Consider the following 14672-nt stretch of genomic DNA (forward strand, 5'->3'; position numbering starts at 1 on the left):
CTGCTCCTCGTGACTTGTTTGGACCTCAGGAATTGGCGGGGTTGGGGGGGGGGGGGGGGGGGGGGAAGGATCTTTCCACAACTCCTTTCAGGAAGTGCGGGCCTCCTGCGGGGCGGTGACTTCCCGGCGCCCTGTCCTGCACCCGCCGCGTGGGCGCCGCCACCGCAGGGACCACACAGAGGCCGCGCCTGCGAGGGGACCTTGTTCTTGTTTCTGCGGCTGACTTCTGTCCCGGCCGACGGGGGAAGATCCAGCTTCTTAGTTCGTCCCTTTTCCGCCGGGCGGGGTGGTGACCCCTGCCCCTGGGGCGGGGACGGTCCGACCCCACCTCCGAGGGCGGTCCCAGCCCACGCGCGGCTCCAAACGCCGGCAGCTGGGGCGCGGCGGCGATGGCGGGGCAGGCGGCGGCCTGGCCTGGGGCCGCCGCGGCTCCTGCCCGGAGCGTGCTGGGCACCTACGCGCCCCGCTGGGTCTCCCTGCCGGTGCTCAGCCGGCTCAGCTGCTCCAACGCCACGGAACGGGGCTCGGGGCTCGGGGGGCTGGGGCGGGGGCGCGAGCCGAGGCCGGGACCCCGCTGAGCCCCACCTGTCGCGCCCCTCGCGCCCGCCAGTGTCCCGGTGCTCGCCGGGCGCCCGCCTCTCTGGAGAATCGGACAGTGAGAACCCGGGTGCGGCCGCTCTAGGACCGGCCCTCCGACCTCTCGGGATCTGCGGGACGGCGGGAGCGCGGGGCGGGGCCGCCGGCGACCTCAGGGTAGGACAGGGACGGAGAGCCCCTTCCCTGGCCGAGGCTGAGCAGGGAGAACGGGGCTTGTGTCTGCCCTCGCGGTGACTGCGCCTGGGTCCTGTGACCCTCGCTGGTTTGGAAAGGATCCCTCTCCTGCCACAGGAGGGGGTCCCTGTCCACAGCCAAGAAGGTCTCCTCCAGTGGTCCCCGCCTCCCTTCTGCAAAGCACAACCCCTGGCACAGGCCTTTGCATCTGGCTCTGGCTCTTGCCCTCCGCAACCCCTTACCTGTGCCCTGGACGCCCTCCTTGGGTTTCTGACTCAGTTCCAAGGTCCCTCACAGGAGGCCTCCCTTACCTGCCCAACCGTTCTCTTCATAGCTACCCAGCTGGGGTCTGCAGTGACCCGTCAGCTGTTCTAGAACTGTCCCCACTGCTGTCTGGGACTGTGTTCATCATCACAGCCCCCGAGACCAGAGAAGCAGGCAGTGAGAACCAGGTCTGCCAGTTCCAGGGACCCAGCTCTCCCTGCCTGCTTCTCCCCCAGACTCACCCCTGAGGCCCCAGTCGCTCTGCCCAGCCCATCACACGCTGCCTGCCGGGCTCAGCCGGTGGACCTCTCTCCTCCCTTCCAGCCCTGGGCCGGGCCACCCTCGTGTGCCCTGGGTGGGCATCTATCTGCACGCCCTTCCCAAAGCTGAGCCCACGTGGCCGCCTTCCCTGGGGATCAGGCTGCCGCGCTGCCCCCGCCGGTTCCCTGGGCTCCCCTCCCCTGTGCTGCCGCGTCTGCCGAAGGAACATCGCTTGGCCTCCCTCAGGATCCCCGGGACTGGTTGGGCAGCCTTGGGTGGCCACAATCACGTAATGCAGAGCTGCAGGTGGCAGCGGGACCCACAGCTCAGGGAGGTGCCAAGCGGCCGAGGGACAGTCAGAAGCAGAGACCGAGAGGAGGAGGGGCGGCAGGCGAGGCAGGAAGACACCGCCTCGGAGAGGTTCTCGGGCGGCAGCCCCTCTTGGATGTCATTCCGAACTTCTTGGGGCCTTTTCTCTCCTCTGCTTGCTGGGACAGGTGGCCTCTGCTGCCTGGGCCTGGGGTCTGCCGGGACTCCAGAAGCCTCTTTTCTCTGCAGGACTCACCACGTCCCTGTGTCTAGACGCTGTGAAGCCAGAACTGGGTTTGGGTGCATTGGTCTGAGAATGCAGAGCAGCGGTCTCCCCCAGCCCCCTGAGCTGCTGTGATGAGTCTGGGGGTGGGCAGGCATTGGGCGGCCCTGAGAAGGTCCTTGGACACCGAGGCTGTCCCACTGCACTTGTCTTGTTCACAGGTCATTACGGAGCAAACAAGAATCGCACCCGGAATTGTCATGATCCCTGCGTGGTCACCACTGGGAGCAGGGACCATCAGGTGTGTCCCGGCCAAGTCCACGTGGCCCCTTGCTTATGCCCTTTGCAGCCAGATGAGCAGGGCCCTCGGGTTCTGAGGGGCAGTGTGAAGGGCAGGTGGGGCTGTGCTTGGAGTGAGGTCTGGGTGGCCCCGGAGTGGGTCTGGGTGAGAGCCAGCGTGTGGGGCGGCCGCCAGCGTTCTCAAAGGATGTGCGGGGGCACCTGGCAGGCTGGGAACGGGTGGAAGGGAAATGTGCAGTGGGGGCAAACAGTTGTCCCCACGTCGCTGTGTGTGTTTTAGACCTGTCTCTGCCCCTCCGGCCACAAGCTCTGGGGATAAACGAGGATGGGGCGAGGCTGGCGAGGGATGAGCTTGGCTGCTCAGCAGGGCAGGTGTGGCGACCAGACACCAGGCTTTCTCGCCGCTGGATCAGGCCGGGCAGGAAGCTGCTGGGCCTGGGAGCTCTCCCTAAACCTGGGAGATCTGCGCCCGGCTCTGTCCTGAAGAAAGGGAAGGAGAGGCAGCCGTCGCCTAAGCTCGGAGTCTTGTGAGGCTTTGTGGTCCGAGCTCTGTTTGGGTTAGGAAGCCTGGCTCTCGTAGCCTCCACTGTGGGGGGCGCGGCCCGGGCGAGCTCCTGCGTTGCTGGGTCCCCTGAGGTGGAGTGCTCACAGGCTTGTTTTGCGACACCTTCATCTCAGGGCCAAGCCAGGCCTGCCTCCCCCTCCCTCCTGCAGAAAGCCCTTGTCCACCTGGCTGTACCCCACAGGCACTGAGTGTCCGCTGAGTGGCCCCCAGTGTGCTCCTCTGTCTGGCCCATCTGGGCAAACTACGCATCCATGTGGCTGGGGGCGGGGTCCCCGAGTGTGGGCTCGAGAGCCATCACCCCCTCCCTAGATCCGGGTCCCCAGCCATTGCATGGTGGGTGGAGGTTGGGGTGCTGGAGGGGGTAGTCTGGGCTGGTGGGCAGCTCTTCTGACCCCAGCCCTGCAGACCATCCTATGTGCGTGGCTGAACTTTGTGGGTAGCGTGATCCGCTCCCAGCCCTGCATGATCACCAGCAGCCAGGACCCATTTGCTTTCCTCATGGGTGGGCAGAGCCTCTGTGCCCTCGCCCAGACCCTGGTCATCTCTCCAGCCAAGCTGGCCGCCTTGTGGTTTCCCGAGCGCCAGAGGGCCCCAGCCAACACGATCGGCACCGTGTGTGAGTCCCGGGGGTGAGGCCGACGTCCCCGCTGGCTTAGTGTGTGGCCCGGCACCTCTGCGCTCCCCGCTCTTGGAGGGTGGGGACTCCTCCTGGGGGCTGGGGACCAGCCTGCCACTCTGAGCTGACACATGTCCCCGTCCATTCAGCAAACCCCCTGGGCATCCTGGTGGCCAACCTGCTGTCTCCCACCCTGGTGAAGAAGGAGGAGGACATCCCCTTGATGGTGAGGGAGCTCAGGAGTGCACGCACGTGAGTGTGTGTGTGCAGTGTGTGTGCATGCATGCTCATGTGCATGTGTGTTTGTGTGCATGTGTGTGCACCCATGTGTATGGTGTAGAGTGTGTCGGTGTGCATGAATGGCTACGTGTTTGCGTGTGTGTGTGTATGTTTATGGGCTGTGTGCTAGTGCGTGTGTGCACAAGTGCCGTAGTGGCGGGCTCGTGCATCCACACCTGTCTGTGTGAGTGTGCACTTGCCACCTTCTGCGGTCACACATGGGTCGCACTCCATGCACGTGGGGTCTCCTCATGTGCAAGTACTGGGCATCTTCCCAGCATCAGGCACAACTCCAGTGACCGGGATGTTTGGCGGTTTCCTTGGCGGGGAGGCAGCTCCGGAGGGGCGAGAGGCCGACTGGAGCAGGAGGAGGCGTTTGTGGGGGCAAGGGAGGGAGATGAGGGACCAGAAGACTCTGAGGTGGACGTGAGGCCGAGGGGTGGGGCCTGCAGCCAGAGGCCAGTGTGTCCGCTGAGCAAGGGGAGGGTGGCGGGAAGGGTCAGCGCAGGTGGCAAGCATTGGCGTGATGGACACCTGGGGGGGCGTCGGAGGGGAGAGTGACTCCGTCTGGTCCAGAAGGACTCGGAGAGCCAAGGGTGTGCCCAGAGTGTCCAGGGAGAGAGCCAGGGCTTTGATCGGGTGGGGCAGTGGGGCAGGCTCAGGGCTGGGGGTTTGGAGGTGCGCCGAGGTGAGAGGGGCTTCCAGCTGGGCGAGTGTTGGGGTCGTTCACAGAGGTGGGAGGGGGGTTCCAGGTGGCCGCTGGATGGAGCTCCCGGAGAGCGCTGAGGCTGAGGCTGTCGCAGTCACCTTTGGGTTGCAGACATATCCTGAAAGCTGGGTTTCCAAACGCAACGAAGCAGAGCAGGCCCAGCACAACCCTGGGGCTTGCCGACATCCACCTGGGGATGACCTGTGGGGGTGGCCGGCAGGGAGCCTGGAGACGCGGGCATGAGGCGCCCACACGCGTGTGCACGCATCCTCGAGGGCCTGTGCCTGTGCCTGCACACACACGCGAGTGCACTCGTGCGTACCCTCCCCGCAGCTGGGCACCTGCATCACCCCTGCTGCCCGCTGCGTGCGTCTGGGAGAGCACGCCCCCCGCCCCGCCCTCCGCGGGGGCTGTCCACTCCACCTCGCGGAAGTTCCTAGCCGGCTGGAGCTGGTCAGAGCGGTGTGTGCTGGGGGAGGCCGGGAGGGGAGGGGGGCGGGGCTGCCCCGGGGCGCCTCTGGCTGTGCTGCTGGAGCTCCTGGACCGAGCAGCCCCTCCGCTTTAGCTCGCAAGGAACAAGGCCTACGTCATCCTGGCCGTGTGCTCTGGGGCAGCATTGGCATCTTCTCCAGCTTCTCGTCCCTCCTGGAGCAGATCCTCTGCGTGAACGGCTACTCCAGCGTGGGTGCCGGCCCCGCCCTGGGGGCCCCGCGGCAGGACGGAGCTTTGGGGGCCTGTTACCCCACAGGCTCTCTTCCGCCGCTGCTCTCCCGCTGGTGGCCGTGGAATGGCCCATGACCTTCCCAGGCGCTGGGTTTCCATACCTGGATGGGGTGATGTGGGCGCTACTGAGATGCTGTGTGAAAATCTGTGTCTGCAGACAGTGGGGTGGTGGCCGTGGGGACGGGGTGCTGGCAGAGCCCAAGTGTGTTCCACTGGGGTTTCGTGTGGCGCTTCCCCCATGCCCCACCCACCCCAGCCCCGTGGGACCCGCTGATCGTGGAGATGCAGAGGAGAGGGCCTTGCTCCACTCATAGCACCTCTGGCCGTGCCCTCCACTGTCTGCATCAGCCCTGGGTGTGGGGTTCGGGCCCCTCGTGTTCCCAGTTTTTCAGGGGTGATTGGCACTGAGGGGTGTCTGCAGTAGCCAGGCCCTTTCTCTAGCAATTGTTGAGTTCCTGGGTGGGGGTAACGCAGGGAAATGGCACCTCCAGGGGAGGACACCTCTTCCCCCAGCCAACGGTGCAGCCGAGCCTTCCGTGTCATCCTGCCTGGGCCTCAGGCTCCGTTCAGTGACCCTGCCGTGGGCTCCCCGGTGATGGCGTACATCCTAAGGATGAGGGCCTCCTCCTGGAGCCCAGATGAAAGGGCGCCCCCACCTCCTCTCCTCCTCCAGGAATTTGCAGGCCTCTGCGGGGCTCTCTTCATTGCGTTTGGGGTCTTGGGGGCGCTGGCTCTTGGCCTGTACGTGGACCGGACCAAGCATTTCACTGGAGCTGTCAAGATCGGCCTCTGCCTGACACCTCTGGTCTGCGTGGCCTTTGCCCTGGTGAGAGTCCTCTGAGCCGAGACCACCTTGCAGGAGTCAAAGTGGGGTGCCTCGGGGTGGGGGAGTTGGCAGGTCGGCCGTAACGGACATCCAGACCCACTCGGGCCCAGGCACTGCTCGTTGGGGTGGTCCCTGCGTGGGACAGGCTCCATGGCCTCTCCGACCCTGGGCACTGCCCCGACCCCCCGGTGCAGGGCCTGGCTGGGTCTGGGCGTCTAGGGCTGCGGCACGTCTGACTCCCGCCCCATCCATCTGTGCGGCTCGCTGCCCCCAGGTGCCCCGGCTCGGGGGACAGACCATCTGCTCGCTGCTTGGGCTCTTTGCTTCTCAGCGGCGCCTGTCGCCATGGAGCTGGCTGTCGAGTGGTCCTTCCCTGTGGGCGAGGCTGCGGGCGCGGGCCTGGTTCTCGTGCTGGGGTGAGTGCCCATCCCCCAACGCTTCCCTGGGGACCCGGAGACCCTCCCCTCACCCCACCCCAGGCCACACAGCAGGTGACCTGCGCGCCTGCCATGTGCTGGCCTGGGCTGGCCGCTGGGCCCATGGTGACCAGAGCAGTGCCCTGCCCTCGGGCTGACTACGGGTGCCGGGGCAGCAAGCAGTGCCCCGGGCAGGGCTGAGGGCCTCGTGGCTGTGCAGGCAGGCCGAGGGTGTGCTCACCGTGGCGCTGCTGACCTCCCTGACCGCGCGCCGCGTGGAGCCGTCCTTCTCCACCTGCCGGGACGGCCAGGACCCGCTAGACTGGAAGGGTGAGGGCCGCAGCCTGTGGGGCTCCGAGCGCGCAGGCCGGCAGGCCGGCCCCCACCCAGCCCTGGGAATCTCCCCTCCATGGGCCTCTGGGCGACTTCCGCTGTCCTTGGTGGGCGGGTGCAGGGCACCCACGGCGGGGGTTGGGGGATCGGGGTAGGGTCAGAGGACAACAGGCCGAACCTCAGGCTCAGCCTGGTGGGAGCAGCCCTGAGGCCCTTATGAGAGCTCAACCTCTAACCCCTACGTGACTGGTTTTGAAATGAGATCAAAGAGAGTCAGGGAGAGACAGAGAGTGAGAAAGACAAAGACAGAGACAGAGTGTGAGAGAGACGGGAGTGGGGTCGGCCACCAGAGAGATGGCGTGTTGCACGCCCACGTCCCCAGATCTGGTGCGGTGACCTTGGGGCTCATGGCTGTGAACCCACCTTTGGGGCCTCTTGGGGCTGGGACAGGATCTGTCTCCGGGGTCACTCTGAGGTCATGGTTAGTGGGGTCCAGGGTCCCCAGCACCCGGGTGGGCACTCCGGCACTTGGGGGGCCTCGGCAGAGCTGGGCCACGTCTCCCCAGTGTCCACGCTGCTGATGGCCGGCCTGTGCGTCCTCTTCAGCTGCCTTGTGGTACTCTTCCTCCACACCCCACACCGGCGCCTGCAGGCCGAGGCCGACACCAGCCCCTCCATCCAGGAGGACGTGCGCCCGGCAACCTCGGCAGCCACCCCCCGAGGCCCCGCCGCAGCCCCCCGTCCCCAGCAGCCCCTCCTGGGGCCGGTGCTCCTGGCTCTGCCTCCCTCCCCCTGGGAGTCCTCCGAGACGTCATGGGGCCCCTGCAGAGGACCAGAGGCTGGGGAGCAGTTGGTGTGATGAGAAGAGGGCCTGGGGATGTGAAGGGGCGGCCAGGAGAGGCAGGCCCTGGTCCCCTCGGCTGCACCAGTCACACCTGAGGCCGGGATGGTGTCAGCATCCGGGGGGCCCCGGGTCCTGGAACACAGGCGGGCTGGCCCAGGGGACTCCCTGTGGATGTAGCAAGGAGAGCTGCTGCTGTGTAGACAAGAGGCCGCCGACCGGGCGGGGCGCTCCAGCGGCCAGGACAGACTCAGGGTGGCTGGGGCAGGGGCTGCGTGTGGGGAGGCTGGCCTGGCCTGGGGGCACGGGCTGAGGGGGCGCTGAGTGGGCTGGGGATTCTGAGGGCCCCAGCGTGGCCAAGTCTGGAGTGGACAGGTGTGGGGAAGGCCTTCCTTGAAGGAGCCTATCCCAGAGCCATGCTCAACCTCTGCAGACCCCTGAACGAGCAGCCCCCCAGCCTGGCGCTAGCACAGGTGGGGAGAGCAGGTGGGACCAGGCTGGGCCGGAAGCAGAGGGTGGGCCCCAGGCAGACGCTCCCACCCCCTGAATACCCTCCTGCCCCCAGGGGTCACTCCCACCCCCAAGGGGACACATTCTCCCTCCGAAAGAGACACTCGCAGGCTGGTTTGTGGGTTCACGTTTATTGAACTGGCCACGGCCCAGTGTGGTAGGGGTGCCCCTCACTCCTTCTCCTTCCCGTGGGTGAGCACGTAGCTCAGTGCCTTGTAATCCAGGTTGCCTGCACTGTCGATGGTGGAGAACTGGAACATCTGGTCAACCTGCGAGTTTGGTGGGTTGTGAGGCCCAGGCAGGGGTGGGAGGGAGTGGGAGGGTCCCTGAGGCCGTAGCCAGCAGGTGAATTAATTACAGGAACTGGACTCCAGGCTGTCTTGTTTCTGTGCTTGGGGGGAAGGAAGTGGGGGGAGACCCTGCAGAGCAAGGGTTGGGGCCGGGGCGGGTGTCTCCCCTCCTGGACACAGGGCGTCCCACCCTCCCCAAGGCTGCAGCCTCTGGGGGCTGAGGCACGTCCCCCTCCTGAGCCCCCAGAGCCATGCTTGGGCTTCACAGAGGGCCTTGGGGAAGGAGGTGGGGTGGGGGTGAGGGGACAAACCTCCTCAGCAGTCATCCTGTCGGCCTGGGACATGAGCAGCCGCCTGATGCTGAGGACAGGGGGGAGGGGCCAGATTAGGCTGCTCTGGAGAAGGCATGGCCCTGACCTGGAGGGGTGGCCCCGGGGGAGCCCCGTGACGGGGCCACGTGGGGGGACAGGGCTGCTCCGAGGTGGGTGTTCCCCCCCTTCAATCCCACCCGCTCACAGGGCAGGTGCCTCTTGGGAGCCTGGCTCTGGGTGAGTCCTGGGCACTGGGGTGGGGTGGGGGGGTGCCCACAGGGAGGCTTCCCTGACCCCCACACCCCGGGGGGCCAGTGCCTGGCACACCGAATAGGTCCGTTCACGGTGCTTGGCTGAAGTAGCCCCTAAAGGGGCTAAAGACCCAGCGATGGTCTGAATGGCAGTGGCCACTGGCCCCGTGTGGGTAGGGCTGATCCTGCCCTCGGTTACCCTGAGGGACTCAGGATCCCGGGCAGGCCAATCAGGACCTGAAAGCTGGGCGGGGGGTTGGCACCCCTCCTACCCTGGTGATGCCCGGGCGCCTGCGGCCACACTTACTAGTCCTTGTTGATGCTGCCTTTGCCGTCGGAGTCGAGCATCTTGAACGCGTTGAGGATGGTCTCCTCGGCATCCGTGCCTGCCCACAGGAGGCCTTGAGTCCTGGGCGTCTTGGGGTCCATGCCCTTGCCCACTCAGTGCCCTGAATGGCCTTCCCACTCTGAGCACCTGGGAGACCCTCAGCTCCCACCCCAGGGGTACTGTTCTCGGGGTCCCTTGGGTCCCGCTAGGCCCAGAGCTGGGCGAGTTCTCAGTGAGTGACAGAGGCCCCCGTCAGTGGGCGAAGAGTTGGGTCTGGGCTGTCAGCTCACCCACCCTGGGGGGCTGACGGGGCCCCACAGATGTGGGTCCCAGAATGCCAGGTCCTGGGGCTTTTCAAGAGATCTGCAAATTTGGGTTTTTATGTGAGACGTGTGGATCTCTAAGTGCTTGGAAGCAAGTAAGCGCACACACTGCGCTGGCAGACCTGCGGGCTGGCCTGGCACTCACCGCTCAGCTTCTCCCCGAACATGTTCAGGAACATGGTGAAGTTGATGGGCCCCGAGGCCTCCTTGAGCATGGCGTCCAGCTCCTCGTCCTTGACGTTGGTTTTGCCTGTTGCAGACGTCGGGGGTGGGGGGGTGGGGTCACAGGGCAGGAGTGTCGCCCGCCCTGGCTGCCTTGTGGTCCATACAGATGCCCCACGGGGCCACCCCCCTCCATCATTCTCCAGGCAACCCCAGAACGAAGATGGGGAGACCGGAGAGAGAGAGGTGAGCCAGTGCAGGCACCCTTGGCCCAGGCGTGGTGGATGCGGGTTCTGATGGTCAGCAGAACCCCAAACCCCAGCCCCGGGAGGTGGACTGAGTGGGGGAGAGGAGCCCAGAAGGCCTGTGATCTGTTACCTGGGCGTGAGGGGGCCTGGAGGAAAGGCGGGCACCCCCCAGGTAGAAGCCAGCCTGCCCCCGCCCCCGGCTCCAAGGGCAGGACCGCCTTGGGCAGAGGTGGGGAGTGAGGGAGGGCCGCGGGCTGGGCCGTGCAGCCTGCCAAGGTGGGTCTCCCTGTCCCCTCCCAGCTCCATTCCTGGGCCTCCTCACCGCGCCCGGGGGTGGGAGTGCCAGCCGCCCCCGCGCAGAGGCATCAGCCCCTTCCTCGAGCTCTTTGCCCAGCCTCCCGCTCTGGGACGCCCGTGCTCGGGTTGTGCCACCCACCCCGTGATGCCCTCTCCCAGCCCTGGTCGAACTAGAGGGGAATTTCTCCCCAGGAGAGGCCCACCTCCTCCTCCGAGCCCACGGGAAGTCAGGTCAGGCTTGACGGCCGAGGACCAGAGCGAGGACACTCCTGGGAGCCGGAGGGCGGGGGAGTCGGGGTGCTGTGGTGGAGTTCTGCCCCTGGGGCACATATCCGGGGAGGCGTAGGTGTCCTTCAGGTCCTCCTTGTCAATGAAGCCGTCTCGGTTCTGGTCCATTAGTGTGAACGCCTGGAACCGAGGCCAGGTTCACTGGGCTGCCCTGAATGAGGGCAGGCGCCCCCTTTCCTGGCTCTGGATCGAGGGCCTTGTCACCTGCGTTACATTTCCCAGGGGACCCCTCAGGCATGAGCTTCTGGGTGGAGGGGTTCCCGGTACAAGAGCAGGGCCTCACCTCCTTGAACTCCTGGATCTGGGTCTGCTCAAAGTTGGAGAAGACATTGGATGATGCCCTCTGGGCCCGCAAGGCCCCCCCTTCCTTCTTCTTGGTCTTCCTGCTGGCCTGAGACGAGAACACCAAGGCTCAGGGTCCCCCAGCCTGCCCGAGGGTCTCCTTGGGGGCACCCAGGCATTTGGGGAGACAATGCAGAAGATGGGTGGACCATGGCATTTGGGGCTCCAGGGGACCCCAAGCCCGTATCCCTGGGCTGGGGCAGCTGCAGGTGCTTGGCACGGTCAGAGGGGCCCCTGGGGGGCCCCTGGCAGAGCACAGCACCCAGGGTTCACCCTGAACTATGCCCTGCTCAGTCTGCAGTCCAGCCAGGAGGACCAGGGAGCAAATGAACCGTGCCGGTGGCCAGAAGGTGGAAGGGCTTGTTCTGGGGATCCCACTAGGGTGAAGGCCAGGACCCCCACCTTCCAGCCCCAGGCTGTCACCAGGGCTGTCATAGGGCACAGATCTCCCCCAAACCCCAGCACACGCAGACCCTCACACATGCGCACAAACTCAACTTGTATGCACACGTAATCAGGCAAAACACACTCATGCATGTGACACGTGCACACACACCCATCCACACGGTCCCACACGCACATCAGGTACAGACACACTCGTGTGTGTACACGCAGCACACTCACCATGCCTGGGTCTGCCTGATGCAATGGTCTGTGCCCTCCCTGCTGAGGTCGTCCGTCTTAAGCTCCTACCCAGTCCCCCAGGACAGCTCAGGCTCCGGCTGCCACTCCCTACAAGGACAGGCTCAGGGCTACCCGGGGGACTGGACAACTGCAGAGCGAGCTCTGGCAGCCAGCAGTGAGTCAGACGCCCCCATCCTGCTGGCCCAATAGGCCCCCAGCCTCCCGGCACCCCCCCACCCGCCCCCTACCCTGGAGCCTGTGTTCTCCTGGATTCTGTGCATCTCTGGGGTGACCTGCACATGGGTCAAGGGCCTGGGGACTGCGGGAGCCAGAGGAAGGGGCACCTTTCCCAGACTTGCACACAGTTACTGTGAATGACCCTGGTGGCCAGTCAGCAAGCGTTCCCCAAGTATGTCTGTCTGCCCTTGCCTCCCCGCCTTGGTGGCAGAGACGTCCCAGGCCCCGACCCCAGCCCTGGGGCCAGCCCTCCTGTCCCCACGGCAGGCCCCCTCTGAGGGGGAAGACATTTCTGGGATGGAGGATGGCCCATGTGGGCTGGGCCCAGCACTCAACCAGATCTTCCTGCTACGCCATGGCCCCAGGGGCAGAGTCTGGGGAGGGGACCTGGCCCAGGTGCCCGCTGGTGGTGCCAGATGTTGGCGGCCACCACAAAGTCAGGGAGAAGATGCCCTGGTCCTTGGCGGTGGGCAAGTGCAGAGCTGGTGGCAGGAAGGGATGGGGGGGGTGGGCCTGCAGGCCGAGCACCAGGAGGAGGCCAGCGGGCAGATGAAGTGGGCAGGTGGGACCCCGCAGTTTCATACCTGGAGAACAAGTTTTCTGAGCCTCCAGGGCCAGGTCTGGGTGGGGTTGGGATGAGCTGCAATCACTGGGTGGGGGTCCTCAGGGGCACATCTCTGAACCACACAGCACCTGCTGCGGCTGGAAGGCGAGGGGCACACACCCTCCGTCACGTGGTGCTCCTGAGGTGCTGCCATCCGCGATCCCAGGGCCAGCTCACCATTTGAGGAACCTGGCTGGGGATGCGTGACCCGCCTGGAGGGACCTGGGGGCTCCTGGGGGCTCTGTCTGGAGGACCCCTGGGGGGCTAACGTGTGACCGATGTGGGACACCTGGGCCTGGGCTGCGCGGGGACCCCATCACTGCCAGCCAGGCGGGTCTGGGTGCGACGCCGGGACGGACCTCGGCCGGGCTGCGGGAGTGGGGAACAGCACACCGAGAGAGGGTGGCCCCATGGGGTCTGTGCTCAGGAGGCCCAGACTCGGGCAGGGTCAGAGGAGGCTAGCTGAGCCCCTGGGGAGGTGTCCTGCGGCCGGCCTCGGTCTGAGCGCAGCTCTAAAGATAGCCGCAGAGCCTGGCTCCTGGGAGAATATCGGGATTCAGCACGGACAGCTGGCCCTGACAGGTGCAGGGGTGTCAGCAGGCGGCCCCTGTGTCCTGAGCCAGGTTGGATGCGCCCCCCGGCCCCACCCCGCAGTCCCCAGGAAGGACTCTGGGCCCATGAGGGTCTCCCCAGCTTCAGGGGCCTTCCCTGGGCGGTTTCCGTAAGCGTGTGTTCCTGGGCCTGTGCGTGCCCTCCGCTGGCCGCCACTCCCCCCGGCACCGTGGAAGCTAGTGGTATGCGGTCCCCCCACCAGCACTCTGGCCCCACCTTCAGCCCCAGAGAAATTTATTTTTGATTCTGGAAAGAGGAGTTGCTGAGAAATCTGGTTTATTTTAAAATCCAGGGAAGGGAAACCACATTTGCCTCCTGAGGTCATCTGCCCGGCTGCTCCAGGGCAAGGAGGTGGAGGCATGGTGCTCAGCGTCGCCACACGGCCTGTGGGCGGCGGACGAGGGTTACTCTGTGCCTTGTGGGGTCAGTGTGTGCTTACAGCTTCCTTGGGAAGGAATGAGCGGGGAGGGGGCGGGTCAAGAGGCCCTCCCCCCACCCCAGGCCCCGCAGAGGCCACAGAGGACGGGCGTCAGGCAGGAGTCCTCAGGGTTCAGAAAAGAGCCCAGCTGCCCTGCAGGATCCGCCTTGGCGTTCCCACCGCCAGCCCAGGAAACAGCACAGGTGATTTACTAGTTTCCCAGTGGAAGGCCCAGAGCCAGGGCTCCCCAGCAAATGGAGAGGGAGCAGGGTCTGCTCAGGCCCCTGGCGGCTGCCGAGGGGCTTCCCCTTGGTGCAGAGTTACTGAGCACATGCTATGTGCCCTGGAATTTCTGTCCCTGCATTGTGTTCTCTTTAGAATCAGAAGTGATCTCCCCCAGCAGTGGAGCAGGGACGCTTGTGAGCCCCCAGCCCTGGTTCTCCGGGAGCTTATGCCTGGAGCAGCACAAGGCCCAGGGCATGGGTGGTCCTCCCACCGGACCCCCAAGCCCCGTTGCCGTGGGAACTGTGTCAGCACAGCAGGCTCAGTTGGGAGGCTGTCTGGCCACCACTGCCCATCTCTGGGCAGCCTGTTTGCACACCTGGGCTCAGTCAGCTGTGTCTTCACTGGGGCTGACCACAGATCTGGGGCAGACAGTCTTCTCCTCTGAGGGGGCCAGAGTACCCCACCAGTGCAACCCCCGCCTCCCCAACAGAGGGCAGCAGAAGTGAGAGTGAGGACCTGCCTGATGTGAAGCTTGGGGCTGCGTGATCCTGAGGGCCGGAGGTGGGGAGACGCAGGCAGCAGGCTCTGCTGGGGTGGCCTTCTCAGGAAGACCTGAGCGCCCTTCTGCTCGAGAGGCTCCTAGGGTGAGGAAGCTCTAGCTCTGCTGCGGCGCTGGGTCCGGGACCGGGGGTGGAGGTGGCAGGAGGGGGCACCCCAGGCAGTGCGGCCCCGGGAAGCGACTCGGAGGCCACATGGTCGGCCTGGCCTGTGAGCCCAGAGGGGATGGCCACGGCCACCCCTCTCTGCTGGGAGCCGGCCTGCACTCAGGTTACATTTTGTACCCGGACCCCGGATTCCCTGCCCGGAGCCTCGAGCCCCTTCCTGGGCCGTCCTCTGGGCTGACCTGGGGCTGCTGCGGGCCTGGACGAGCCTCGGCGTGGCTGGGGCCGCACTGCAGCAGTGGGCGGGGCGGGACAGCCCAGGGAGGGAGGATAGCGAGCACGCTATTTCGCACTTTGTAATGTGGACTTATACTTTTCAAATATTTGTACCTGTGGTGTGCGGGCCTCGATTTGTGCTTAACCTGGTCCGAAAACTTCAGTACCTGGAGGGGTCGCACCCGCTCTGGGGAACCAGCACGTGCCGCCGGGGCCACTGCGCATGCG

The 14672-nt window shown here is 65.8% G+C and overlaps 2 protein-coding genes across 4 annotated transcripts; one reads left to right on the forward strand and one right to left on the reverse strand.

The window, feature by feature from the left end:
- The first annotated feature begins 389 nt into the window (after positions 1 to 389).
- SLC49A3 (solute carrier family 49 member 3) lies at positions 390 to 7454 on the forward strand. The gene is given in 12 exon segments (XM_036852275.1): positions 390 to 522; positions 611 to 667; positions 3091 to 3309; positions 3459 to 3561; positions 4631 to 4750; positions 4871 to 4908; positions 4911 to 4978; positions 5694 to 5846; positions 6121 to 6166; positions 6169 to 6262; positions 6483 to 6592; positions 7162 to 7454. Coding segments are annotated over 12 exon segments (1434 nt in total).
- Positions 7455 to 8079: 625 nt separating this feature from the next.
- Positions 8080 to 14620, reverse strand: MYL5 (myosin light chain 5). 3 transcript variants are annotated; one of them, XM_036853199.1, is made up of 8 exons: positions 14559 to 14620; positions 12232 to 12349; positions 10728 to 10835; positions 10360 to 10564; positions 9595 to 9699; positions 9106 to 9184; positions 8548 to 8596; positions 8080 to 8215 (listed from the first exon to the last, which is right to left on the reverse strand). In XM_036853199.1, exons 4-8 carry the CDS (start codon positions 10550 to 10552, stop codon positions 8117 to 8119), a joined length of 525 nt encoding a protein of 174 aa, XP_036709094.1. In that variant the 5' UTR covers positions 10553 to 10564; positions 10728 to 10835; positions 12232 to 12349; positions 14559 to 14620; the 3' UTR covers positions 8080 to 8116. The 3 variants fall into 3 exon arrangements, with proteins under 3 accessions (XP_036709094.1, XP_036709095.1, XP_036709093.1); XM_036853200.1 differs by lacking the exons at positions 12232 to 12349; positions 14559 to 14620 and adding an exon at positions 11411 to 11560 and having other exon boundaries at positions 10489 to 10564; XM_036853198.1 differs by lacking the exons at positions 12232 to 12349; positions 14559 to 14620 and adding an exon at positions 11411 to 11560.
- Between the last annotated feature and the right edge of the window lie 52 nt (positions 14621 to 14672).

This window comes from Balaenoptera musculus, chromosome 5 (genome assembly GCF_009873245.2).
Source record: "Balaenoptera musculus isolate JJ_BM4_2016_0621 chromosome 5, mBalMus1.pri.v3, whole genome shotgun sequence".
In the NCBI taxonomy this organism is placed as follows: domain Eukaryota; kingdom Metazoa; phylum Chordata; class Mammalia; order Artiodactyla; family Balaenopteridae; genus Balaenoptera; species Balaenoptera musculus.